This window comes from Colobus angolensis, unplaced genomic scaffold (assembly GCF_000951035.1).
Source record: "Colobus angolensis palliatus isolate OR3802 unplaced genomic scaffold, Cang.pa_1.0 Scaffold643, whole genome shotgun sequence".
Taxonomy (NCBI): Eukaryota; Metazoa; Chordata; class Mammalia; order Primates; family Cercopithecidae; genus Colobus; species Colobus angolensis.
The window spans coordinates 112,026-138,314 of NW_012120077.1; the positions used below are offsets into that span (position 1 = coordinate 112,026).

At 35.9% G+C, this 26,289-nt stretch overlaps 1 protein-coding gene across 5 annotated transcripts in view; it reads left to right on the forward strand.

Moving 5' to 3' along the window:
• Positions 1–21,161, forward strand: part of LOC105527722 (UDP-glucuronosyltransferase 2B18) — a 27,795-nt gene extending 6,634 nt beyond the window's left edge. For 2 of the 5 annotated variants that reach the window (XM_011964137.1, XM_011964138.1), the window contains 4 exons: positions 12,796–12,927; positions 16,431–16,518; positions 17,354–17,573; positions 20,104–21,161. In XM_011964137.1, coding sequence (XP_011819527.1) covers positions 12,796–12,927; positions 16,431–16,518; positions 17,354–17,573; positions 20,104–20,383 — 720 coding nt within the window. In that variant the 3' untranslated portion in view covers positions 20,384–21,161. The remainder of the gene's footprint in view (positions 1–12,795; positions 12,928–16,430; positions 16,519–17,353; positions 17,574–20,103) is intronic. The other 3 variants (XM_011964136.1, XM_011964139.1, XM_011964140.1) reach the window with 3 other exon arrangements.
• The last annotated feature ends 5,128 nt before the right edge of the window (positions 21,162–26,289 follow it).

Consider the following 26,289-nt stretch of genomic DNA (forward strand, 5'->3'; position numbering starts at 1 on the left):
TGAAACCAACATTTTCAGGGTGTGGGTCCGATAGCTTATTTAGTTGACCTTACTTTAGGATAGGGTGTGATGAGTAGCATGGAGAATTTTGGATTCTCAGGGATAGGTTCAATTCCTATGAGTCTAGAAATAAGAGTATTGAAACCTCTATTATTTACTCTATCAAAGTAATTCTTTTGTCAGACATATTTCTAGGTTTGCGGGGGAATGCTGGAGATTGCAATGGGTGTTGAAATATACCACATGAGAAGTGCCAGTGTGAGTGGGAGGAACTTTTTCATAGTAGACATATAAGTTGATTGTATCGGAATTGGGGGTATGCTGTTCCAATTCATAAAAATAGGGAGGTTAGGAGGAGTGTTTTGATGGTAAAGCATATTGTGAATAATTCTGGAGAATAGATGGTGTATAATGTACCTAGAAAAATTATGGTTGTTAGAGCATTTATTATAATAATATTTATGTACTCAGCTGTAAAGAATAGAGCGAATGGACCTGCAGCATATTTGTTGTTGAAGCCTGAGACTAGTTCTGATTCACCCTCTGTGAGATCAAAAGGGGCTCGGTTAGTTTCTGCTAATGTGGAGATGAACCATATTATGGCTAAGGGTCGTGATGGCAGGAGAAGTCAGAGGTGTTCTTGTGTTGTGAGGAGTGTTTGTAGGTTAAATGAGCCGCTTATTAGCAGGACTGGTAGTAGGATAATGGCTAGGGTAACTTCACATGAAATTGTTTGGGCAACGGCTCGTAATGCACCAATTAGTGCATAGTTCGAGTCTGATGCTCATCCTGACCATAGGACTGAGTAGACAGCTAAGCTGGATGTGGCTAGAATGAATAAAAGGCCAAGGTTGGAATTAATTAGGGGATTGGGTATGGGGAGGGAGGTTCATAGGAGAAGCGCGATAGAAAGGGCTAAGTTTGGGGTGGTAATATAGAGGGTAATGGTGGATGTTGAGAGTTTTAAGGGTTCTTTGGTGAAGAGTTTTATTGCATTGGCGAAGGGTTGTAATAGTCCGTAGGGGCCCACAGTGTTAATTCCTTTGCATAGTTGTATGTAGCCTAACATTTTTCATTCAATAAGTGTGAGGAATGCTATAGCAGCTAGTACGGGTGCAACAAGAAGCAGAAGGTTGATTACAGGCATGGTGTTAAGAAGAGTAATTGAACCTATGATCGTAAAGTTCTAAGTTTTATGCAATTACTGGGCTCTACCATCTTAACAAACCCTGTTCTTGGGTTGGGTGTGTAATGTTCTGTTAGACTGAGATTATATCATCTATGGAGAGAGGGTGCTTCGTGAAGTAGGCCCTATTTCTCTTATCCTTTCATATAGGGAGAAATGTAAAATAGATAGAAACTGACCTGGATTGCTCCAGTCTGAACTCAGATCACATGGGACTTTAATGCTTGAACAAATAAACACTTAATAGCTGCTGCACCATTAGGATGTCCTGATCCAACATCAAGGTCATAAACCCTATTCTCGATATGGACTCTAGAATAGGATTGTGCTGTTATCCCTAGGGTAACTTGTTCCATTGATCAAGTTATTGGGTCAATTGTGTGTTGATTTGCTTTGGCTGGTGTAGACTTGGCATAGGTTGTTCGGAGGTTGGGTTATGCGCCGAGGTCACCCCAATCAAAATTTTTAATGCAGGTACAGTAGTTTAAAGTCCATATGTCTATATGGTTTCTATTACATTAGTATACTGAAGCTTCATAGGATCTTCTCATCTTATTGTTTTATGCCCATCTCTTCACAGGCAGGTCAATTTCACTGGTTGAAAGTAAGAGACAGTTGAACCCTCGTGTTGCCGTTCATGCGAGTCCCTATTTAAGGAACAAGTGATTATGCTACCTTTGCACGGTCAGGGTACCATGGCGGTTAAACATGTGTCACTGGGCAGGCGGTGCCTCTAATACTGGTAATACTAGAGGTGATGTTTTTGGTAAACAGGCGGGGTTAGATTTGCCGAGTTCCTTTTACTTTATTAACCTTTCCATAAGAACATGCCTGTGTTGGGTTAACAGTGCGAGTAGTAATGATTTTATTAGTTATTTGTTATTATTAGACTGTTATCAGTGAAGTATTTCTATCTGATGTAGGCTTATACAGTGGAGAAAATTGTTCATGTTACTTATGTTAACATTATTGCTTCTACAAAATAATAGATTAATCCAATGGGGTGTAAGGAGTTCAGTGATATCTCTGGGATTTTTAGGTGTTTGGATGTTGAGCTTGAATGCTTTCTTAATTGGTGGCTGCTTTTAGGCCAACTGTGGAAGCTGGGTTTTTTACTCTCTGTGTAAGGTTTTTTCCTAGTGTCTAAAGAGCTGTCCCCTCTTTAGACTAACAATTAAATTTACAAGGGGATTAGGTGATTCTGTAGGTAAATTTGTGGTTGAACTAAGATTCTATCTTGGATAACCAGCTATCACCAGGCTCGGTAGGCTTATCACCTCTACCCAGAAATCTTCCCACTATTTTGCTACATAGATGGGTGTGCTCTTTTAGCTGTTTCTGGGTAGCTTGTCTGGTTTTGGGGGTTTTGGCTATAGTTCTCTTTTTGAAGTTATTTCTAGTTAGTTCATTATGCAGAAGGTACAGGGGTATGTCCTTGCTGTTTTGTGCTTGGTCAGTTTTTTCATCTTTCCCTTACGGTACTGTCTCTATTGCGCCAGGGTAAAATTTCTATCGCCTATACTTTTATTTGGGTAAATGATTTAGTTAGGTTTGTTTGATAATAATATTGGTTAGGTTTAGGGCTAGAGTTGGTTCAAGGTAATCAAATTATATTGAGAGCTTCTGGGTGTAAGCCAGGTGCTTTGTGTTAAACTATACCTTCATTTATCCAAGTACACCTTCCTGTACACTTACCGTGTTACGACTTATCTCCTCTATATAAATATGAGGGGTGATTAGTTAAGGTAGTCCTTAAATATACTTGAGGAGGGTGATGGGCAGTGTGTGCATACTTTATGCCCTTATTCAATTAAGCACTCTGCTCTTAATTTACTGCAAAATCTTCCTTAGGCTCTTAGATTTCATAAGAGCTATCATGGAATTTTCTGGGGTGGAAAATGTAGCCCATTTCTTACCACCTAATAGGCTACACCTCGACCTAATGTTTTTATGAGTATATTTGTGCTTACTTTGTGGCCTTTAGTAGGGTTTGCTGAGGATAGTGGTATATAGGCTGAGCAAAAGGTGGTGAGGTAGATCGGGGTTTATCAGTTATAGTACAGGCTCCTCTAGAGGGATATGAAGCACTGCCAAGTCCTTTGAGTTTTAAGCTGTTACTTGTAGCATTCTGGTGAGTAGTTTTGTTAATTTAACTATTAGGGTTTAGGGCTAAGCATAGTGGGGTATCTAATCCCAGTTTGGATCTTAGCTATTGTGTGTTCAGAAGTATTAAAGCCACTTTCATAGTTTATTTTATATCAGCTATGGTTTTTTACAATTTAGATGGAATTTAGCTTTATTGAGGTCATATTTAAAACACTCTTTATATCCCGGTCTCTATTAGCTTGGGTTAATCGTATGGCCACGGTGGCTGGGGTGGCTGGCATGAAATTAACAAACTCTGATTACTATACTAGCATAGCTTAGTTAAACTTTCATTTATTGCTAAAGGTTTATCACTGCTGTTTTCTGTCAGGGTGTGGCTGAGCTAAGTGTTTTGAAGTGCATTAGTGCATACTTGATACTTAGTCCTTTGATTGTAGCCATGTAGAGGGTTATTTCACTGGGGTTTGGATACTTGCATGTGTAATCTTGTTAAGAGTTAATAGAAAGGCTAGGACCAAGCCTGTTGTTTATGGGGTGGTGTAGGTCTATCTGGACATTTTCAGTGTCTTACTTGCGATAAGTTAAGCTACATAAACGGGGATTAGTTGGATTTTAGATATATATATAGAGAGAGAGATACATAGTTATGAAACACTGTCTTTGGGGTTGTGATAGTGGGAGTTGTGGGTTTAGTAGTGGGTGGGTATGTAAGTTGAGTAAAATCAAGGTAAAGAAATTAAATTTGGGAGGCAGCAGAGCAAAGCTGAAAATAAAATTGTGTTAGTTGAGAGGTGACTGTTAAAGTTGTGTGCAGCCAAAAGATAAAAATTTAGCCTCTGGCTAAGTTGGATTGAGGCTTTTGTTTTTGGGGTTTGGCGAAGGTATCTATTTTCCTGGCAAGTGAAGTTGGAGATGAGGGAGGGGGGGTTGTGAAATTTTATCCTAGCATTTGGTGTGAAAGGCAGTTGCTGGTGTGTTTAGTTATTGTCATGTCTTACAAGCATGGATTAATTAACACCTTGTGATAGTTATGCGAGGCCGGAATATGGAATGTAGGTGCAATCAACAATATTATGTACTAGGAATCAAAGACAGATCCTGCGACATACAGTGTGGGGGGCCAGCTTTCTGCGATGGGGTCATGTGCACAGCCGAAAGAGAAAATAGCAAATGCATAGAGAGCTCCCATGACTGGTTAATAGGGTGATAGACCTGTGATCCATTGAGATGTCTTATTTAAGGGGACCGTGTGAGCAATCTTAATTTCATGGCCCTGCGGTAAGAACCAGATGCCAGATACAGTTCACTATAGCTACCCTCAAGTGTTATGGGCCCGGAGCGAGGAGAGTAGCACTCTTGTGCCAGATATCGATTTCACAGAGGATGGTGAACAAGGGACCACTAACTGAGGAGGGTATTCGTGGTGACAAGGATTTATTTGACTTCAATGTGCTATGTTCAATGAACGATCAAATGCACTATGTACTATTAAGGATATAAAGTACTGGTCAATATCCCTGGGGACAGGAGTTGACTTTGAAGGGTGGTGTTATGTTCTATAGTTAGATAAGCGGATATGATACTTGCTTGTAAGCATGTTTTTCGAGCATTTAATGTACTTATGTATTAGTATGTGTTATGTACAGGTAAGTATTTATAGTATTATATAATATTCATGTTGGCCAGCAGTAATGCACGATGTACATAGAATTACGGGGCGGATCCATACTTAAGTTGTACTTAAAGTTGATGCTCCATTAGAATACAAAGAGTTGTTTAAATTCGAATTTTAGCTTTGGGTGCTGATGGTGAAGTTAAGTGCTTTCTCTCTGAGTTGTCCTGAGGAGAGGGTCTCCATCACCGGTTTACAAGACCGGTGTATTAGTTTATACTACAAGGGCAGATTCATTTGAGTAGTTTGTTTTCGGCTAGGGAAGCAAGTGGCATTAGGGTTAGGATTGTGGTGAAGTATGTTATGGATGCTATTTGTCTGATAATAGTAAATGGATGGTTTACTGGTTGCCCTCCGACCCATGTAAGGGTTAGTAGGGTTACAGTTAGGAGTCAGTATAGGAATTGGATGAGTGGGCAGAATATTATGCTTTGTTGTTTAGATATATGAAGTGTGGGGATGAGTGCTAAGATAAGGATTGGTAGTAGAAGTGCTAATACTCCTCCTAGTTTGTTGGGGATGGATAGTAGAATTGCGTATGTGAATAAGAAGTATCATTTGGGTTTAATATGAGGGGGAGTATGTAGGGGGTTAACCAGGGTATAGTTGTCTGGGTCGCTTAGGAAGTCAGCTGAGAATAGCACTAGGGTTATTAGAGTCAGAAAGAGGAGTATCAAGCCTAGGATATCTTTGATTGTATAATGGGGGTGGAAGGTAATTTTGTCAGAGTAGGAGGAGATTCCTGAGGGGTTGTTTGACCCTATTTAATGGAAGAATAGTAGATGTAGGATTGTTAGCGCTGTGATAATGAAGGGTGGGATGAAGTGGAGGGTGAAGAATTGTGTGAGGGTGGGGTTGTCAATTGAATATCCACCTCAGACTCACTGGACAAGGTTGGTTCCAATATATAGAATGGCTGACAGGAAAGTTGTGATTATTGTGGCACCTCAGAATGATATTTGGCCTCATGGGGGTACATAGCCTATGAAGGCTGTTACTATGGTTGTGAGTAACAGAGTAATGCCAATATTTCAGATTTCTAAGAGGAGGAATGAACCTTAGTATAGGCCTCTGCCAATGTGTAGAAAAAGACAGATAAAGAATATTGAGGCGCCATTGGCGTGGAGGTGGCAGATGGTTCAGCCACAATTCACGTCTCAGGTGATATGGGCAATTGAGGAGAAGGCGGAGGAGATATCTGGCGAATAGTGTATTGCTAGGAAGAGGCCTGTGATGATCAGGAGGGTTAAGCAGGTACCGAGAAGTGAATCAGAATTCCATCACATGGTGATGTTGGATTGAGTGGGGAGATCAATGAGGGAGTGGCTGATTATTTTTATTAGTGGGTTGGATTTGCATGTTGCAGTCATTAGTGTTTTTGTCATTGAAATACAATGGTGGTTTTTCATATCATTATTCATGGTTACAGTCTATGTAGGAATGATGACATATGCTTTATTCTTGTTAAGTGCACTATTAGTTATGGGTTTTGTAGGTTTTTCTTCTAAGCCTTCTCCTATTTATGGGGGATTGGCGTTGTTAGTGGTGTGGTTGGTTGTGTTATTGTTTTGAATTATGGGGAACTTATATAGGTTTAGTGGGTTGTTTTTATTTATTTGGGGGGTATAATGGTTGTTTTTGTTTATACTACGGCAATGGCTATTGAGGAGTACCCTGAGACATGGGGCTCAGGGACTGAAGTTTTGGGGAGTGCTTTGGTGGGGTTAGCAATGGAAGTGGGTTTAGTTTTATGGGCATCAGAGTATGATGGATTGGTGGTAGTGGTTAATTTTAATAACATGGGGTTTGAGTGGTTTTTGAGGGGGAAGGGTCAGGGTTGATTCGAGAGGATTCTATTGGCACGGGTGCTTTATATGATTATGGCCGCTGGTTGGTGGTGGTTATTGGTTGGACATTATTTTTAGCATGTATATTGTGATTGAGATTGCTTGGGGTAACAGACTACATGATTACAAGTAAGTCTAGGGTAAGCAGGATAAGGAAGGAGAGGAAATAGTGTTTAATTATACCTTGTTGAGTGGTGGTGACAGTGGAGGCGGCAACCTGGGTTTGTAAGATTGTTTCGGGTATAGATTTTTCTAGTCAAATTAAGTCTAGAAAGATAGAAGCTAGGTTTTGGCTTATAAGCAGGTTTTGGTGGGGGGTTATGCATTGGATTGTAGTAAGATAAAATCCTAGTATGTTGGAGAAATTGAACATGTATAGTGGAGTTTTTTATTATAAGTTTGTTGGTTATGAGGCTAAGGTCTAAGGTTACTAGGAATCCTAGGGCAGTTACGTTTAGGGCTGAGAGTTTTAAGTAGAGTGGAATTGTGTTTTTTTTTTTTTTTTATTATACTTTAAGTTCTAGGGTACATGTGCATAACGTGCAGGTTTGTTACATATGTATACTTGTGCCATGTTGGTGTGCTGCAAGCATTCTTATACACCAGTAACAGACAAGCAGAGAGCCAAATCAGGAATGAACTTCCATTCACAATTGCTTCAAAGAGAATAAAATTCCTAGGAATCCAACTTACAAGGGATGTAAAGGACCTCTTCAAGGAGAACTACAAACCACTGCTCAGTGAAATCAAAGAGGACACAAACAAATGGAAGAACATACCATGCTCATGGATAGGAAGAATCAATATCGTGAAAATGGCCATACTGCCCAAGGTTATTTATAGATTCAATGCCATCCCCATCAAGCTACCAATGAGTTTCTTCACAGAATTGGAAAAAACGGCTTTAAAGTTCATATGGAACCAAAAAAGAGCCCGCATTGCCAAGACAATCCTAAGTCAAAAGGACAAAGCTGGAGGCGTCATGCTACCTGACTTCAAACTATACTACAAGGCTACAGTAACCAAAACAGCATGGTACTGGTACCAAAACAGAGATACAGACCAATGGAACAGAACAGAGTCCTCAGAAATAATACCACACATCTACAGCCATCTGATCTTTGACAAACCTGAGAGAAACAAGAGTGGAATTGTTGTATGAGGGAGTGAAGTGGGAGAGATACTGTTAGTAATAAGGAACGCTGCGATTACGCTGCTGATTGTGAGGTGTTTAATTGGGTTTGATAGGGTAGGAATGCCTTCATTAATGTTGATTAGGGTTGGGAAGTGGGGTTGTCCTGTTAGGGTGAGAAGGATGATTCAGGTGCTGTAGGCGCTTGTTAGGGAGGTGGCAATGAGAGTAATAGATAGGGCCCAGGCGTTGGTATATTATGTGTTTGCAGTTTCGATGATGAGGTCTTTGGAGGAGAAGCCTGTGAGAAAAGGCATGCCTGTAAGTGCTAGATTACCAATGATTAAGGAGGCTGAGGTGAGGGGTATTGTTTTAAATAATCATCCTATTTTTCGAATATCTTGTTCATTGTTGAGGTTATGAATAATAGATCTGGAGCTTATAAATAGTATGACTTTGAAGAAAGCGTGAGTACAGATATGTAGGAATGCTAGATATGGTTGATTAATGCCAATAGCAACTATTATGAGGCCTAGTTGACTTGAAGTGGAGAAGGCTGCAATTTTTTTGATATCGTTTTGTGTTAGGGCACAGATTGCTGTGAATAGGGTGGTAATGGCTCCCAGGCATAGTGTGAGACTTTGAATTGTTGTGTTGCTTTCTACTAAGAGGTGAAAGTGGATGAGTGGGAAGATTCTGGCTACAACCATAGTGCTGGAGTGGAGTAGAGCTGAGACCAGGGTTGGACCTTCTATAGCAGAGGGAAGTCAGGGGTGGAGACCGAGTTGGGCTGATTTTCCTGTTGCTGCTAAGAGGAGGCCTATTAGTGGGAGGAAATTTGGATTGGAGTCTAGGATAAGTATTTGCTGAGGGTCTCATGAGTTGTAGTGTAAGAGGAATCAGGCTAGGGTTAGGGTGGTGCCAATATCGCCGATGTGGTTATATAATATTGCTTGGATGGCTGCAGTGTTAGCGTCTGTTTGGGCATGTCATCAGCTGATTGGAAGGAAGGATATAATTCCTACACCTTCTCATTCAATAAAGAGTAGGAAGATATTGTTGACAGTAACTAGAATTAGTATAGTGGTGAGAAAAATGAGTAGGTATTTAAAAAATTGGTTAATTTTTGGGTCTGAGTTTATGTATCACAGTGAGAATTCTATGATGGATCAAGTGATGAATAGTGCAACTGGAGTAAACATTAGGGAAAAGTAGTCTAGTTTAAAACTTAGTGACAGCTCTCAGCATCAATTTGAGATGATGGTTTCTTGGTCTAGGCATATAAATATTCTTGTAGGGAGAAGGCTGATAATGAAGGTGGATATAATAATTATTTTTATATAGCATGGGTATAGGTTTTTTTGCTAGGGTTGATAAAGGTAATGAGGACGGGAAATTAAGGAGGTCAAGGTTATTATGGTAATGGAGGTATACATGGTTATTACTTTTATTTGGAGTTGCGCCAATATTTTTCGTTCCTAAGACCAATGGATAACTGTCATCCTTTAAAAGTTGAGCGAGCCATGTTGTTAGACATGGGGGCATGAATTAGCAATTTCTGCGAACTTTCTCAGTAAATAAGAAGTAGTAGGCTTCTATAGTTAGATTCACAATCTAATGTTTGGTTAAACTATATTTACAAGATAGCATAATATTAGGGTTAAGAGATAGGAGGAGGATGGGGGAGAGGTGTACAAATATTAGTGTATTTTCCTGCGTGAGGGAGGGTTTTATATTAGTAATTTATCTCTGGCCTATAGTCAGTTACTCAGAAATATTATTAATTTTGCAATTATTATGTTGTTATTATTACTAACACTACTAATTACTTAACATGTGCAAGTCACTTGAGATATCCTTCTTCATTTAATAGAACCAGATTGTTCAGTACATCAAAATTATATTATCTTTCAAAGTCATAGTTGATAGATACCTTGTGGACTTGATTAAAAATAGACATATCAGTTTTGACACTAAGATGAGCTAGTTGAAATTCTAAAATTCTACCACAGGTAATAAGGATCTTCACCATTATTGGAGCTTAAAACACTTTCTCAACAATATAAATGTGTTCCTTTAATATTTGCAGACAAACTCAGTGTTCATTTGATCTTACTAAAGCATTTAAATCATTCTTCGTTGAGATCCCAAAGGTTTACATACTATAGCATGAACATACCCTATGAAAGCAGATGATTTTTGCCATATGACAAGCAACTCATTAAAGCTTCCTGTGGCAACTTGTCTCAACATCCTAGCTGCCTGACAGAGAAGCACAGAGATAATGAACAATGCATGTATAATATAGACCAAATAATTTATACCACCTGTATCTGAATAGTGCCCTTAGTTTCAGTACCAAAAAATTCTGTCAGCATGTAAGATTATATTCTTTGTGAAAGAACACAATAAACTCATATATTTTAAATTAATATCACACTTTTAAGACATGTGTACAAAGCAAGCATTCTTTATTACATTATTAAGTAATCTCTTAAAAGACCATTTTTGTCTACATAAAACTGAGATTTTATTCCATTGTTGAAACTCAATATCTATGTTGAAAGCAAATTGCATGGGCTTTATATGATAACTTTCTCAAGAGGCAAAAGCTGAGGTAAGACTAATGAAAAATCTCTGCCACCCTGCCCTACTCTTGAAAGATTTCCCCACTCACACTAAGGGAAACCGATAGTGTCAGTAGGAAGGGGAACAGAGTAGGGCTTGTAGAAGGACAATAAAAAGGATGACAAGTAGTACAATAGTGATAATTACTACTATTAGCTGTTGTTACTAACTTGCAGAAAGATTTGAATGCAAGTCAGTGGTTGTGAAACCAGTTCTTTGTTTATTTTGTAAAATAATTGCTAACCCAGGTTGCTTTCATTTCAATTAAATATTAGATTCTCAGGTAATTTCTATATAAGAGAATAAGACACTTGACAAAATGTATTAGGTGTTTTAAAAAATGAAATTTGCTATGAGTTTTATAATATATTCATGTGAAATCATACAGAGAAAAAATTAATCAAGGTGTACCTATTCAACATTATGGAAAATATGCATAAAATTAACATTAGAAGTAGTCCAACATCTTAAATGAAGGAATGATTAAAAACTTATACTGTGTGCATACAATAGCATTACAATAATTTTATCAATGAAATATTCAATTACACTGTCAACCGTAATACAAATAAAGGGAGTTAGAAAATGGTAAATGTAACAAGATGACAAGTTTTTGCAGGAGGAAAATGTATACACAATAAGGGTAACATTTTCTAAATAGGTGTCACATCTGTACATAGAGCTATATGAATAGGTCAAAAGCCATGATGAAAAAATACACTTTGCATAAATAATATCACAACATAAAAATTTTTTTGTGCTTTTATAAAATTTCTTACATTAATTTTGTATTATTTTTATTATGTTATCTCAGAAGAAGAAACAACCAGTCCATATCAGTGATGAATCTGTAGACAGAGATTGGATTCCTTCAACACTGCATGGATAAACAGGGCTCTCGGAATCAAGCGAATGAGGTTAAACACTGAACACCAGTTACAGTAAATATGGTTACAGACAACTGCAATCACACACAATACCTAGGTGCCCCAAGTATTACCTGGAATAGCAGTACAATGACTCTTACGTTAAGATTAAAAATCATATTTTAAAAAACACTCTGTAATATGTGGTCTGCACAGTTAACATTTGGACATTTTTTCTTTGTTTTGTTAAGGACCATTAGGAAAAGTTTTACCACAATGATTAAATCTCAAAGTATTTAAATTTAAATATTGGCATCCATTGGAGAACGCAAGTCAGAATAATTCACCAATTATTGGTGAATTGGTGAAATTCGTCAATTTCAGCCAAGCACATCTTCACCAGGAGTGTTACATGGTGTGAGTGAGCTGCTCAAAAGAGAGACAAGTTCTCCCCTGCAGAAAGGCCTGGTGGCTTCTTCTATTCGGGTGCAAGTGGTGCCTCTGAGACACAACAAAGTGATGATGAGAGTTCCTCACATGCAGTTATAAATAGCACATCAGTTTAACAGTGTGATCTCAGGTCAATAAGTGTTCCACCTAAACAATAACCTGAAAATATGATCATTCAACTATGTAACTGTATACTGTACAATTCTGTATTATAAATGAGACTCCTGGACTAATTCACAGAAATTCCAAATTACAATACCCGACTCCAGAATGTCAGTGGTTCTTAACCATCAGCTTTTATATTTTTTTTTTTAGTTTTTCAAAAACTACTGGAAAACTCTGACAAACTTTAAGTGAAGTATAAAGCATTGTAGAGAAACATAAATGTAGATATAAAATTATCCCAACTGTGAGTAGCTTATCCTCAGAGCTCATAGTGAGGGAGGTAAACACTAATGGCTTCCAAAAAGAATCCTACAGAAAACCTGCCTGAAATCAACACAAGTGATTTAGTAGAACAACAATATAGAATTAAAGCTGAGTGGTGCCACTTTCCAAGAGCCTATATTAGTAATTTTAGTATTATAAGAGAAGAATCTGTGTATAATATTTTTAACATTATCTCCCTGACTACAATGTAATAGCTCCATTTCTTTTCTCCCTTTCACACATGCACACAAATACATACACATACACACATATTTACACAAATATCCTTAACAGAGTCCACCTATCTCACATTATATATCTAATTGCAAAAAACCTGAGTGATTGAGTCAGTTGGAAAATATTTACGCCAATAATTCCTCAAAATACCTAATTTTCTCTTTAGTAACTTGTACCAATTCTTTCAGTAGTGCCCGCTATGCTGATATTCTTTTGTGATGAAACAAATTCTTTTTTCACAGGAAATGGAAGAGTTTGTACAGAGCTCTGGAGAAAATGGTGTTGTGGTGTTTTCTCTGGGGTCAATGGTCACTAAGATGAAAGAAGAAAGGGCCAACGTAATTGCATCAGCCCTTGCCCAGATTCCACAAAAGGTAGGATGAAGTGTCTTACTGGTGTGGAAAACTACTGAAAGAGGCTGCTAAAGTTTGTAAGTAATCCAATTATAGAAACTTCTGACTAACGTGAAGTTGACCAAAAGTTGAAAAATTAGAACAAGGATAATCCTGGAGAGACTGTGATAAGTTTGAAAATTGTAGTTACATTTTAAAAAATGGTTTTAAGTATGAACATTCCCCTATGTAAATATGCGGACAATAAATTGTATAGAGAAAGGTATTTAAAAAGTGTTTGGAGACTTTTCAGCTCCTGTCCCATAAAATTTTGAATTGTGTATGTGATCTACAAGGAAAGAATATTAAAGAGTAGACTGAACTCTTTATAGCCGAATATAGCCTTAAATGTGCTTGTATAGTATCCACAGACAGAAGTCATAGTTGTGCCTCAGACTTAGAGGTTGCATGTGGCCCTGGGGGAGTTTCTACCCTTGGTATGCATGAGTGGTTTATATTAGCATCAGTGGGAACTCACTACTCCATATGTATCCACCAAAGGCAACTTAAGACCCACAATTCTTTTTAATTTCTGATATTAACACTCATATATACTGATGAATTTAACTCAATATATTTCAGGTAAGTGAAAATCGTGCTTAATGTAGTCTTTAGAATGATTTTCAGGTGTTTTCATAAAAAATGTATATCCAGAACTGCATCCTTGTAGAAATACAAGTAAGACTTATGATCTTTTTCTTCAGAACAGTTTTTCTAATCTCAGCAGTATCCAATGAGTAAAGAACACTTGACTGACTCTTGAACCACCTCTATTACTTATTGTACTCTGGAAGCTCTTGGTGAATGTTTACAATTATGGGATGTAGTATTTCCATTTGCACTTTAAGTCAAATGCTTATATAAAATACCTGACAACAAATGGAGAAGATTGGCTCTGTTAGTAATTATGCGGTATATACCCTATTTAAAGATCTGTGGTAGTATAACATGATCGAATGTTATTAATTTAGGAATAATAACTGCCACATGTGGGGAGTAGGGGAGTAAGGAGAATGAATTCCAATCCTGTGATTAAATGTGTAAACTGTAGGCCAGGCACGGTAGCTCACGCCTGTAATCCCAGCACTTTGGGAGGCCAAGGTGCGCAGATCATGAGGTCAGGAGTTTGAGACCAGCTTGGCCAATGTGGTGAAACCCCATTTCTACTAAAGATACAAAAAATTACCCAGGCATGTTGGCATGCACCTGTGATCGCAGCTACTTGGGAGGCTGGGGCAGGAGAATCACTGTAAGAAGTGTATCTGAGTAATGTTCAGGGTACTATTCAGAGAAAGAACAGCCTAGGCTGACAGATAACTTGTCCAAGTATCTACACAGCCAGCTAGATTTAGAGAAAGAGAAAAAGCAGCCAGCCCTGCCGGACTGCACCCAGCCAATGTCTGAAGCAGAAAGATGAAAGAGAAAGGGTGGAGATGGATCCTGCCCTGAAGGTGGACGCTGCGCAGTATAAAATATGGCCCGACAAGGACTCTGCACTATCAGATTAACAACTCCTCTCAATGGAGGAAGCAGAAGAAAATATAGAAAGAAGTCAAACAGAAGGAAGCCAGGCACAGAAACAAGTTCAGATGCCCACTCTATAAAATATAGTAGAAATTTATTTTCTTCTATATAGAATAAGCCAGTGACCTGTGTATTTGTCAATTACCTTCTAATTTCCTGCCTGATAATGCTTTCTGTAATGACCTCTTCCAACCTTTTGCTGAAACCTGAGTTACTTTAACACTGATGTGGCAAATAAAAGTTAAACACTGTAAATTATTGTTCAGTTTATGAGGATTGCTTGGGAGTTTCAAAATTAGTAACTTAAACATAAAATGTCTTGGCTATAGCAGAACATATTGATCACTGTTGTCAAAGCTTTGTAGCACATTGTCTCAGTGTTAATAATCAGTTGACCAAATTGAGCAAAACACAATTTTGAGTTTATTCCATAGCTGTATTTTTATTCATGATACCAACAGGTTCCTCATTTATATGCCAAAAAGTATCCAAAGTTAGAAATACTGATAATACTCTGAATTTGTGTCAAAAATGGTCACTTGAAATTTATTTTGGAAGTAGTGCTTGATAATTTATACTTCCAATGAAGTTATACATACTACCTTTGCTGCATTAATCTCTTTCTTAGAAGTAGCTTATTTATGTTCTTGCTATTTTGTCAATCAAAGAACAATGGGCTCTAACCTACACACAAGTAGGTACATGTGAACTACTTGTCAAATTACTCAAAAGGAAATGAATACATTCAAATTAAATTTGGAAGATTAAAACTAGTATAAAATACATAAAACAAAAGAAGCACTCAGGTCATTATGAAATTGTTAGTTTTTTACACTAGAATTAAAATGAATAGTAGAAATTTTTTATACATTTCTTAGAATATTTTTATTTTTAAAAAATTAATTTAATTTTAACTTTTAATTTCAAGGGTACATGTACAGTTTTTTTATATAGGTAAACTTGTGTCATGGGGGTTTATTGTACTGATCATTTCATCACCCAGATATTAAGGTTAATATCAGTTAATTATTTTTCCTGATCCTCATTCTCCTCCCACCCTCCACCCTCCAATACACAGCAGTGTATGTTGTTCCTGTCTATGTGTCCACATGTTGTCATCTTTTACCTTCCACTTGTAAGTGAGGATATGCCATATTTTTATTTCCATCCCTTTGTTAGTTTGCTAAGGATAATGGTCTCCAGTTCCATCCATATCCCTGCAAAATACATAATTTTGTTCTTTTTTTATGGCTGCATAATATTCAGTAGAGTATATGTACCATATTTTCTTTATTCAGCCCATAATCGATGGGCATTTAGGTTGATTCCATGTCCTTGCTATTGTGAATAGTACTGTAATTACTATCCCTGTGCATGGGTCATTATAAAAGAACAATTTACAGTCCTGTGGTTATATACCCAGTAAGGGGATTGCTGAGTTTCATGGTATTTTTGTCTCTAGGTTTTTGAGGAATCGCCACTGTCTTCCACAATGTTTGAACTAACTTACATTCCAACCAACAGAGTATAAGCAAGCCTTTTCTATACAACCTCGCCCACATCGTGATATTCTGACTGGTGTGAGATGCTGTCTCATCATGGGTTTGGTTCGCATTTCTCTGATGATCTGTGATGTTAAGCTGTTTTTTCTTTTTTCATATGATGACTGGCCGCACGTAGGTTTTCTTTTAAAAACTGTAACAATTTTTTAAATACTTGAACTTTTCATTCATAATCCGATTTTTTCTAAGGTACTATTTTGAAAAATCATGATTTCCTTATGTGCCTAACTAATTATGAAAGTTGAGAAAATTAAATGTGAGTATTCTATTTACATCAGTCTTTGAGTAGTTCTGATTTACTAACATCCCTTGATCTCATTCCTACTCTTTTTACAGTTCGAACATTCTATAACTTTTGAATTCCACTCATGGAATAAGATATTTTCTTCACTGTAACAGGTTCTGTGGAGATTTGAAGGGAATAAACCAGATACCTTAGGTCTCAATACTCGGCTCTATAAGTGGATACCCCAGAATGACCTTCTAGGTAAGACTCCGGTGAACAAATACTGGATATATTAGTAACAGCACATTAGAGTGTTAATAGTTAATCATGAAACAAGCTTTTTGAATATTTGTTTAGGAAAAACAAAATGTAACTTCTTTATATTTATCAGTCCTAGGGGAAAAAGAATACACTACAATTATTGGCATTTTATGATACACACTCACATTCTTTATGGTCAGAATCAGCAAGAATCTTTATTTCAGGTATTACTATATCTCACAGAATTTTTCAATAACTTCCTGAGCTGTCTCTCTGTCTCCTATTTCTACAACTTTACACCTGTTGTTTCCTCTCCTGCAGGGTTATTTCAAATGACACCAAAAATAATAGCTCTTCTATCACCAGTGACTCTGTATTTTCTGAAGGATTAAATTGGTAATCTTAATCATAAAGTGATGACAGGTCATGATGAAGTGTGACCTGTCCTTTCCCAATCCTAGCACCACCACCAACCCACTGCCTGCTGCCTTGCACACCCCACCTATCACACTCTGTGATTGCACTTAAAATAGCAGTTCACTTCATGCCCATCTCTTTGCTGTCTTCTTTATTGCACACTTAAAAAATCTAGATCGCACTTTTTCATTAGTTCAGCTGGAAATCTTGTATTGTTTTGCAGTCTGAAGTCACACACACCATGCAGCCTTCACTTGCTTACCCAGCACAAGTACGTGTTTTTTTCCTCTGAAGTCTGAAAAGTAATAGCAAATTAGTTAAATGTGTTATCTAGAAAATACTGTCACTTTCAGAGCCTTTCATTGTGTGTCTCATTTTATTCCTATGAATAATTTTGCTAAAATTTATGCAATACTAGGTCATCCAAAAACCAGAGCTTTTATAACTCACGGTGGAGCCAATGGCATCTACGAGGCGATCTACCATGGGGTCCCTATGGTGGGCATTCCATTGTTTGCCGATCAACCTGATAACATTGCTCACATGAAGGCCAGAGGAGCAGCTGTTAGATTGGACTTCGACACAATGTCAAGTACAGACTTGGTGAATGCACTGAAGACAGTAATTAATGATCCTTTGTGAGTAGAACAATATTTTTCACTAGGGTGGGCATTCCATTGTTTGCCGATCAACCTGATAACATTGCTCACATGAAGGCCAGAGGAGCAGCTGTTAGATTGGACTTCGACATAATGTCAAGTACAGACTTGGTGAATGCACTGAAGACAGTAATTAATGATCCTTTGTGAGTAGAACAATATTTTTCACTAGGTGGTATTTATAGATAGCTTCTCTTGTCAATAGTGAGTGTGAGTTTCATACTTTTTATAAGAGAGTAATTTTGAAAGAATTTAAATGATTTAACCAATCAGAAACCTGCTTTTAGTTTGTATCGGTTATTTAAAAACTGTATTTGAAACCCATACATCTAATGAATAGCCAGTTAGTGAAACAATTCTCTACACAAAAATAATTTTTAAATGATATAGAAAATATAAAAAATACATTTCTTAAAATTTTGACATAATGAATCCTTAGTAGAAAGGAAGAATAAATGAAATAATATAATAAATATTTTAATTTGATATCTAAAATGGCTCACAACATGACTATTTTCCTGCTGAAAAATTAACTTTTATTATTATCATTATTGTAATGGACTTGAAAATGAGATTTAACTTTGATGCCATAAAATCCTCCTGTTTTATCAATCAACAAAATAATACACAGCAATGGAATTACCCAACAACTGCTACATTAAAAAAAGACACTAATGAATATATACTATATAATTCAATTACATAAACAAGCAAAAATAATGTATACTATTTGAAGTCAGGCTATTACTTAATTGGAGGACAAAAGTAGTGACTAAATGGTTCAGAAAAAGAGAGTTATTCTAGGCAGGTTGTAATATCCTATACCACGATCTGAAGAGTAGTAGGTAAATAGATATCTTCACCTCAAAACAATGTTCAAGATGATCTTACATTTTTGAACTATTCACTTAGTGTACGTATATTTATCTTTTGTATTTAATATTTAAATGTTTATTCTATGAGATATATAATGCATTTTACAATTCTAGGAGTCAAATAGCAAAATAAGCACAGAAAATAGAGAAAATCCTAGAGGTTCCATCATAGTGTGGTCAGTAAAAGCCTCTCGTAGAAGTAACATTAGAAGGAAGCCATAAAAAGGGAGAGAAGCATGCCTTGGGTTGTAGCAAGAGAGAATACTCCAAGAGCAGGAGAGAGGGGAAAAAATACGTAAGGTGCTAAAATGAGAACACCTTTGGGAGCTTAAAGAAAAATATAGAAGGCCAATCTAGAAGAGAGTGTGCAGGGGGAAAGTGTTAGGAAAAGAGCTTTCCAGTGTCTAACAATGTAGGATTCTATAGACCAAATAACAGAGTTGGATTTTATTCTTTAAATAATGAGAAGTCAGGCCAAAGTCTTAATCAAGGGAGTGCTATAAACTGACTTTAATTGCAAAATATCATTCTGGCTGCAGGGTGGGGAACAGTAGGAGACGAAGAGTAATGTAGAAGCAAAGTGACTAGCTATAAGGCGTGTCACTCACCATGACACAATTACTTTTTAGGAACTTAGAGATGATAATTCTCATATTGCATTTTCACAATCTTTCTTACAGCACTTAAAATGGTTCATGCTGTTGAGCACATTCTCATATGTCTGAGAACTAACAGTGTAGTTGGAATGTGTTCATAATACGAAGGACAAATGTTTAAGGGATGAATATCCTGTTTTCCATGATGTGATTATTTCACATTGTATCAAAACAACTCATATACCCCATAAATATATATACTTAATCTGTACCCACAAAAACTTAAAATTAAACAATTAAAAGCAAATTAAAATGCCTTATATTTTCTCTGCTTCAAAAAAATTAACTTTCTCACCTAACATTCAATTTCTACTTTAAAAATATTTGTCAATGAGAAAACTCCAATTTAAAAGCCAAACTTTCTACAATGACTCAAATTAAAATACACAAATTCTATGTCAATTCTTTAACATTTACTTTGAATTATTTGGCACTTTAAAAGCCTTTCATAAACTTGATATGCACTGACACATTCACTTACTTTCAGTGTTAGTAAGGGAGGAGACCATTCCTCATATTGTCTTATGCCCAATTTCTGCCTCCTAAGAAAGAAGTAAAAACTAAAAGGCAGAAATGAAATCCACAAGCAGACAGCCTGGTGCCACACTCTGGGCCTGGTTGTTAAAAACCGACCCCTGACCTAACTGGTTATCTTATTTATAGGTTCCAGACATTTTATGGAAAAGCATTGTAAAAATCCCTGTCCTCTTCTGTTCCGTTCTGATTACTGGTGCATGCAGCCCCCAGTCATGTACCCACTGCTTGCTTAATCAATCACGACCCTCTCACGTGGACCCCTGTAGAGTTGTGAGTCCTTAAAAAGAACAGGAATTGCTCACTTGGAGAGCTCAGCTCTTGAGATAGGAATCTTGCTGATGCTCCCAGCTGAATAAACCCCTTCCTTGTTTAACTCAGAGTCTGAGAGGTTTTGTCTATGTCTCTTCCTGCTACATTTGTATCTTTGTTTTTATCCTTCAGATATAAAGAGAATGTTATGAAATTATCAAGAATTCAACATGATCAACCAGTGAAGCCCCTGGATCGAGCGGTCTTCTGGATTGAATTTGTCATGCGCCACAAAGGAGCTAAACACCTTCGGGTTGCAGCCCATGACCTCACCTGGTTCCAGTACCACTCTTTGGATGTGATTGGGTTCCTGCTGGCCTGTGTGGCTACTGTGATATTTATCATCATGAAATGTTGTCTGTTTTGTTTCTGGAAGTTTACTAGTAAAGGAAAGAAGGGAAAAAGTGATTAGTTATATCTGAGATTTGAAGCTGGAAAACCTGATAGATGAGAGTACTTCAGTTTATTCCAGGAAGAAAGGTTATGATGCAAGATTTCTTTCTTCCTGTGACCAAAAAAATAAATAAAAAATAAAAATAAAAAACTTTTCAAAAGTTACTTTGTCAAATCAAAATTTGTTTTTCAGAGATTTACCACCCAGTTAATTGTTAGAAATATTTTGTGGAAATGAAGAAAACACTCAGGAAAATAAAAAGTAATGTAAATCCATATGAGCTTGTATTGAAATTTGTTGAACTTGTATTGAAATTGGTTGTTCTAATTCACAGTTTACACAAGAAAATTTTTACTCAGCTTAACTATATTTCACACATTCTACTTAAACACAAAAACATGAAGAACTCCACTGACAGTATCAGTGCTGTTTTGCACATACTCAGAATAATTTGACCTCATTTTGAACAGGATTATATTGTTTCAACTGCTGCTGAAGAAATTATTACATAGTTAAATTATATAGAAAGTCTCTCTTCCTTTTGATATTTTAAGATGAGTAGTATTGCTTGGCTTTTATAATGCATGCAGCTTTATTTTCACATTTTTCCTAAAATATATAGACAAATGTTTACTGTTTTAGAACTTAAGTCATTTCTCAGTGGAAATTATGTGGAATTAGAAATATAACAACTCTTAACCTTCTTCCTACTGTAAAATTGAACTATTTTATAACATATTTGTTTTCATGAGCCAATTCTATTTTTTCTAGATATTTAAAAATATTCATCTGGTTGATTTTATTATAATATTTTAAATTATGTTAATAGTTATTTGGGAACAGGTGGTGTTTGATTAGATGGATAAGTTCTTTAGTAGTAATTTCTGAGGTTTTGGTGCACATATCACGTGAGCAGTGTACCCTGCACTCAATGTGTAGTCTTGTATCCCTTACTCTCTCCCAACCTCCCCTCTGAATCCTGAGAGCTCATTATATTTTTCTTATGCCTTTGCATCATCATAGCTTAGCTCCCACTTATAAGTGAGAATTTACGGTTTTCAGTTTTCTATTCCTGAATTATCTCACTTAGAATAATGCTGTCCCACTCCATACAAGTTGCTGTTAATGCCATTATTTTGTTTCTTTTTATGGCTTAGTGGTATTCCATGGTGTATAAATATAGTATGTATATGTGCGTGTATGTATATAGGTATATGTGTGTGTGTGTGTATACATATACACACACACACATACATGTATGTATACCACATTTTCTTTATCCACCTGTTGATTGGTTGATGGACATTTAGGCTGGTTCCATATTTTTTAAATTGCTAATAGTGCTGTTGTAAACATGTATGTTCATGGATCTTTTTCATATAAAACTTTTTGTATCTACTATGTATCTGGGATTGCTAGATCAAATAGTACTTCTACTTTTAGTTCTTATAGGAATCTTCATATGGTTTTTCATAGTATTTATACTAGTTTGCATTCCCACAGCAGCACAAAAGTGTCCTCTTTTTGCCACATCCATGCCAACATTGTATTATTTTTGGATTTTTAAATTATGGCCATTCTTGCAGGAGTATAGTGGTATTGCATTACGCTTTTGATTTGCATTTTATTGATAGTTAGTGAAGTCGAGTGTTTTTTCATGTGTTGGCCAATCATACATCTTCTTTTAAGAATTGTCTATTTATTGCCTTAGCCTACTTTTTGAAGGGGTTTGTTTTTCTCTTGTGGATTTTTTTTAGTTCTCTGTAAATTCTGGACATTAGTCCTTTGTCAGATGCATTGGTCCTTTGTCAGGTGCATAGTTCATCAGTATTTTTGATTACTCTGTAAGTTGTCTGTTTACACAGCGGATTATTTCTTTTGCTGGCAGAAGCTTTTTAGTTTAATTAAATCACAACTATTTATCTTTGTTTTAGTTGTATTTGCTTTTGGATTTTTGGTCGTGAGGTTTTTGCCTAATCCAATGTCTAGAAGAGTTTTTGAAATGTTACCTTCTAGAATTTTTTATTGTTTCAGGTCTTAGATTTCATTATTTGCTCCATCTTGAGTTGATGTTTTATATGGTGAGAGACGAAGATGCAGTTTCATTCTCCTACATGTGGATTGCCAATTATTCTAGCCCCATGTGTTGAATAGGGTGTCATCTTCCCCACTTTATGTTTTTGTTTACTTTGTCAAACTTCAGTTGGCTGTCAGTATTTGTCTTTAATTCTGGATTCTCGATTCTGTTCCGTTGGTCTACATGCCTGTTGTTATATCGATGCCATGTTGTTTTGGTAACTTGGAATATGCCTTGCAATATGTTGGGTTTGAGAGGAGGTGCCTGCTGGGCTTCCTGGGTCAAACAGGGACCCAGAAAGCTGTGAAACTCACTCATTTACTGCATGAGGACTTACTTGGATCCTGGATGAATAATATTGAAGATACATGCTTAAAATATTCCTAACTACAGGATTTGTGCATGTGTTTTCTTCCCCAAGAAAGCTATACACAACGAAATTTTTGCTGTAAGTTTCCCTGTGTCCTCTCTCCCTTCCCCCTTCCCCAAAACTAAAGTGAAAGAAATGTTAACTGCCTGTGTTTTTCTGTAACCAGTGGACCTTATCTACACTCCTAATTCCACTTCCTTATAAACATCCTTTGTAAAGTCCTGTAAGATCCTGTCTCCTTTGCCATGCCACTGCAAGGTCATAAAGTAGATAAAACCTAATTTTCAATTCCGGTTTTCCTCAAGTTCTAAGATTAAGACATGTTACAAATGGTTAATTGCCTTTGTTTCTGGCTCTGGTAACATCTTCTTGCTGCACGTATTTCCCCCCTTAAAGAGTTTAAAAGGCAATCATATAATCCAGCTCTGGTTACTCATTCATCACCCCTTCCACACTGTGGAAGCTTTGTACTCTTGCTCTGCTCAATAAAACCTACTGCTCACTCTCAGTCCAGGTCTCTTTCACTTGCCGTGGTCAGCCGTAACACCAGTTTTTGGCGTGGCTAGGCAAGAACCTTAGGCGTTACAATGTGATGCCCCCAGATTTGTTCTTTTTTCTTAGTCTTGCTTTGGCTATGCTGGGTTCAAAGCTGAGAATCAAATAACAACTCATCCATTTTCACAATAGCTGTAAAAAAAAAAAAAAGAAAAAACACTTTTTTCTCACCTTTAATCTACCTTTAACCCTCCTTTAATCTACACATGAGGGAAGCACTTTATGATCAAACTAGTCCAGATTGACAGAACTCTACTTGTCTTTGTCACTTAAATGTCTTACCATTAACCAATTCTCACAAAAAAAAATTATCCAGCGTAAGGTGTGATTAAAAACAGATATATATGTATATTTATAATTTTATACACATAAATCATGTAATCTATAGATACATACACACTAAAACATTGATGAGATAGAGAAATTATAGAAAATTTCATGAATATATCTTACCAAGATGGTGAAAAATCTCTACAAAGAAAACTACAAAACATTGCGAAAAAAGTCATAGATGACATAAATGGTAATACAGCCCATGCTCATGGATGGGTAGAATCAATTTTGTGAAAATGAGCATTTGCCAAAAGAAATCTATAAATCTAATTCAATTCTCATTAAAATGTCATCATCATTCTTAATAGAATGGGAAAAAACCATCCTAAATTTCATATGGGTTTTACTATCATTTTCGACCTTTAATAACAATCGTAAGTCCTTAATTTTAGATTACGATCATATAGAAATTGCACTCTAAAGGGACTTAGTGAATTTTCTATCTTGCTAAACATGCATGTACATATACATGTCCATTTCTTTTTAAACAAAACACGTCATCAGTTAACTAGCTAATAGATATGTTGTGAAATTCAATGTGTATTTTGAAGACAGCTTGAAATACTTATTATTCTACATAACTATACTTTAAAAAATCGTATCTTTTTTCTTATTTTCCAGTCTTTTGATTCATTTCTCCTATGAATATAATATGGAAATATAAACTTTTTAGCGTGTCAAAAAATATATACAAAGAATTTAAAAGTTTATAAATTTTGTGAAAAATAGCTAAATCAAGTCATAACCCTCCTTTAATCTACACATCAAGGAAGCACTTTATGATCAAACTAGCCCAGATTGACAGAAATCTACTTGTCTTTGTCGCTTAAATGTCTTACCATTAACTAATTCTCACAAAAAAATATTCTCCAGCTTAAGTTGTGATTAAAAACAGATACATATGCATATTTATAATTTTATACACATAGATAAATCATGTAATCTATAGACATGTAAACACTAAAACATTAATGAGATAGAGAAATTATACAAAATTTCATATACATCATTCAGGAATTAATACAGATATAAAGACAAACAGAACTTATATAGTGCCAAAGATTAATAATGTTGTTTTATCATGATTATAAACCTGAATTATTTCACATAAAACTTATAACACACATAACAAAAGACTGGTATCCATTGTTCAGTGAGAACTACAAATCACCAACCAAAAGAAACTGACAATCTAATTAAAAAAGATGAAAATATGAAGAAGTAATTCAAAATAAAAATGGCCAATAAGATATAAAAGACTAAAAAGTTACTCATGCTCATAAAAATAGAACTAATGCCAACAAATTAATGTCATAGAGAAGATTTGCACCCCATAAAAACCTGAGAAATCTATTTTTGAGGGAGTATAATTTGAGCCAACACTCTTAAATAAAATGTAAATATGCCATTTGAAACTGAAGTTTTACATGTAGAAATTTATCATGTAGAAATCCTTGCATACAAGCACATGAATGAACCAAATTTCTCCAGCACTTAAATGGCTTTCAGTCAATGAACACATACATGTACCTCCAACAAATGTTTGAATGTAACCACTGCAGAGAACAGGCTGATTATCACATTACTAAACAGAAAAGGAAGTTTCCAGAAAAACAAAAAAGTGTTTTTTGCAATAAAACAAAATATACATAAGCTAGTATGAAAAAGAATCTCAAAAAATACATGTAATTCCAAGGATGATAATTTAAATTTCTATTCTATACAATTATTCAATGTTTAACTTTCCACAAAGTTTTCATGTATTAATTATGAGACTTAAAATTTAATTAGTGAAATAAAAACATCAATTCAGGACAGGAAGTTCCAAAATGTAACATCATGTTATTAATTCACTAGTGTCATTCAAAAACTTGATAATGTTTCTCGTATATCATCTATTTTATCCACTTGTAGCTTGCTTTTAGGATGTTTGTTCTATTTTTAAAAATATGTATGAATAACTATGATACAATGTTTAAAAATTGCAATAATTGTAGAAATCTAAATTCATGTAATTTTAATATTTTTTCTATAACTATTTTTAATATTTTATGAATCATACAATAGTTTAATAACTTCTGCTGCCTTCTTCGAAAGGTTTTATTTGTTGTTATTTTGAGACATGACTATAAATACATTGACAATTTTCCTATCAAGTAATATCCCCTCCCTTTGAAGTTTGGCAAACTTTGTAGCTGTCTCAACACAAAGAATGTAATGGAAATAATGCAGCTAAACTTTCAAAGCTCTGGTAGAAACACAGCATGTTCTCTCTCTGTTTCTCTCTTTCAGTTTCTTCCTTTCTTGTCTTTTTTTCTCTCACTATTACACAACAACTCAATCTGTAGTCCCCATAACAAATGACAATTTTGTAGAGACATAAATATATGCCTAAGAAATCCTGGTAGCCCACCAGCACTCTGAGCTTTTCAACACGAATCACTAAGTATGTTAAGTGAATGATCTTCAGATAATTATAGACTCAGGCACCATAGGAAATAAGAAACTCTGTGGAAGGAACACACAACTGAGCCCACCTAACAACTACACTTTGAAAATATCTGCACCCAGAGTAAGAGAGTCAACATA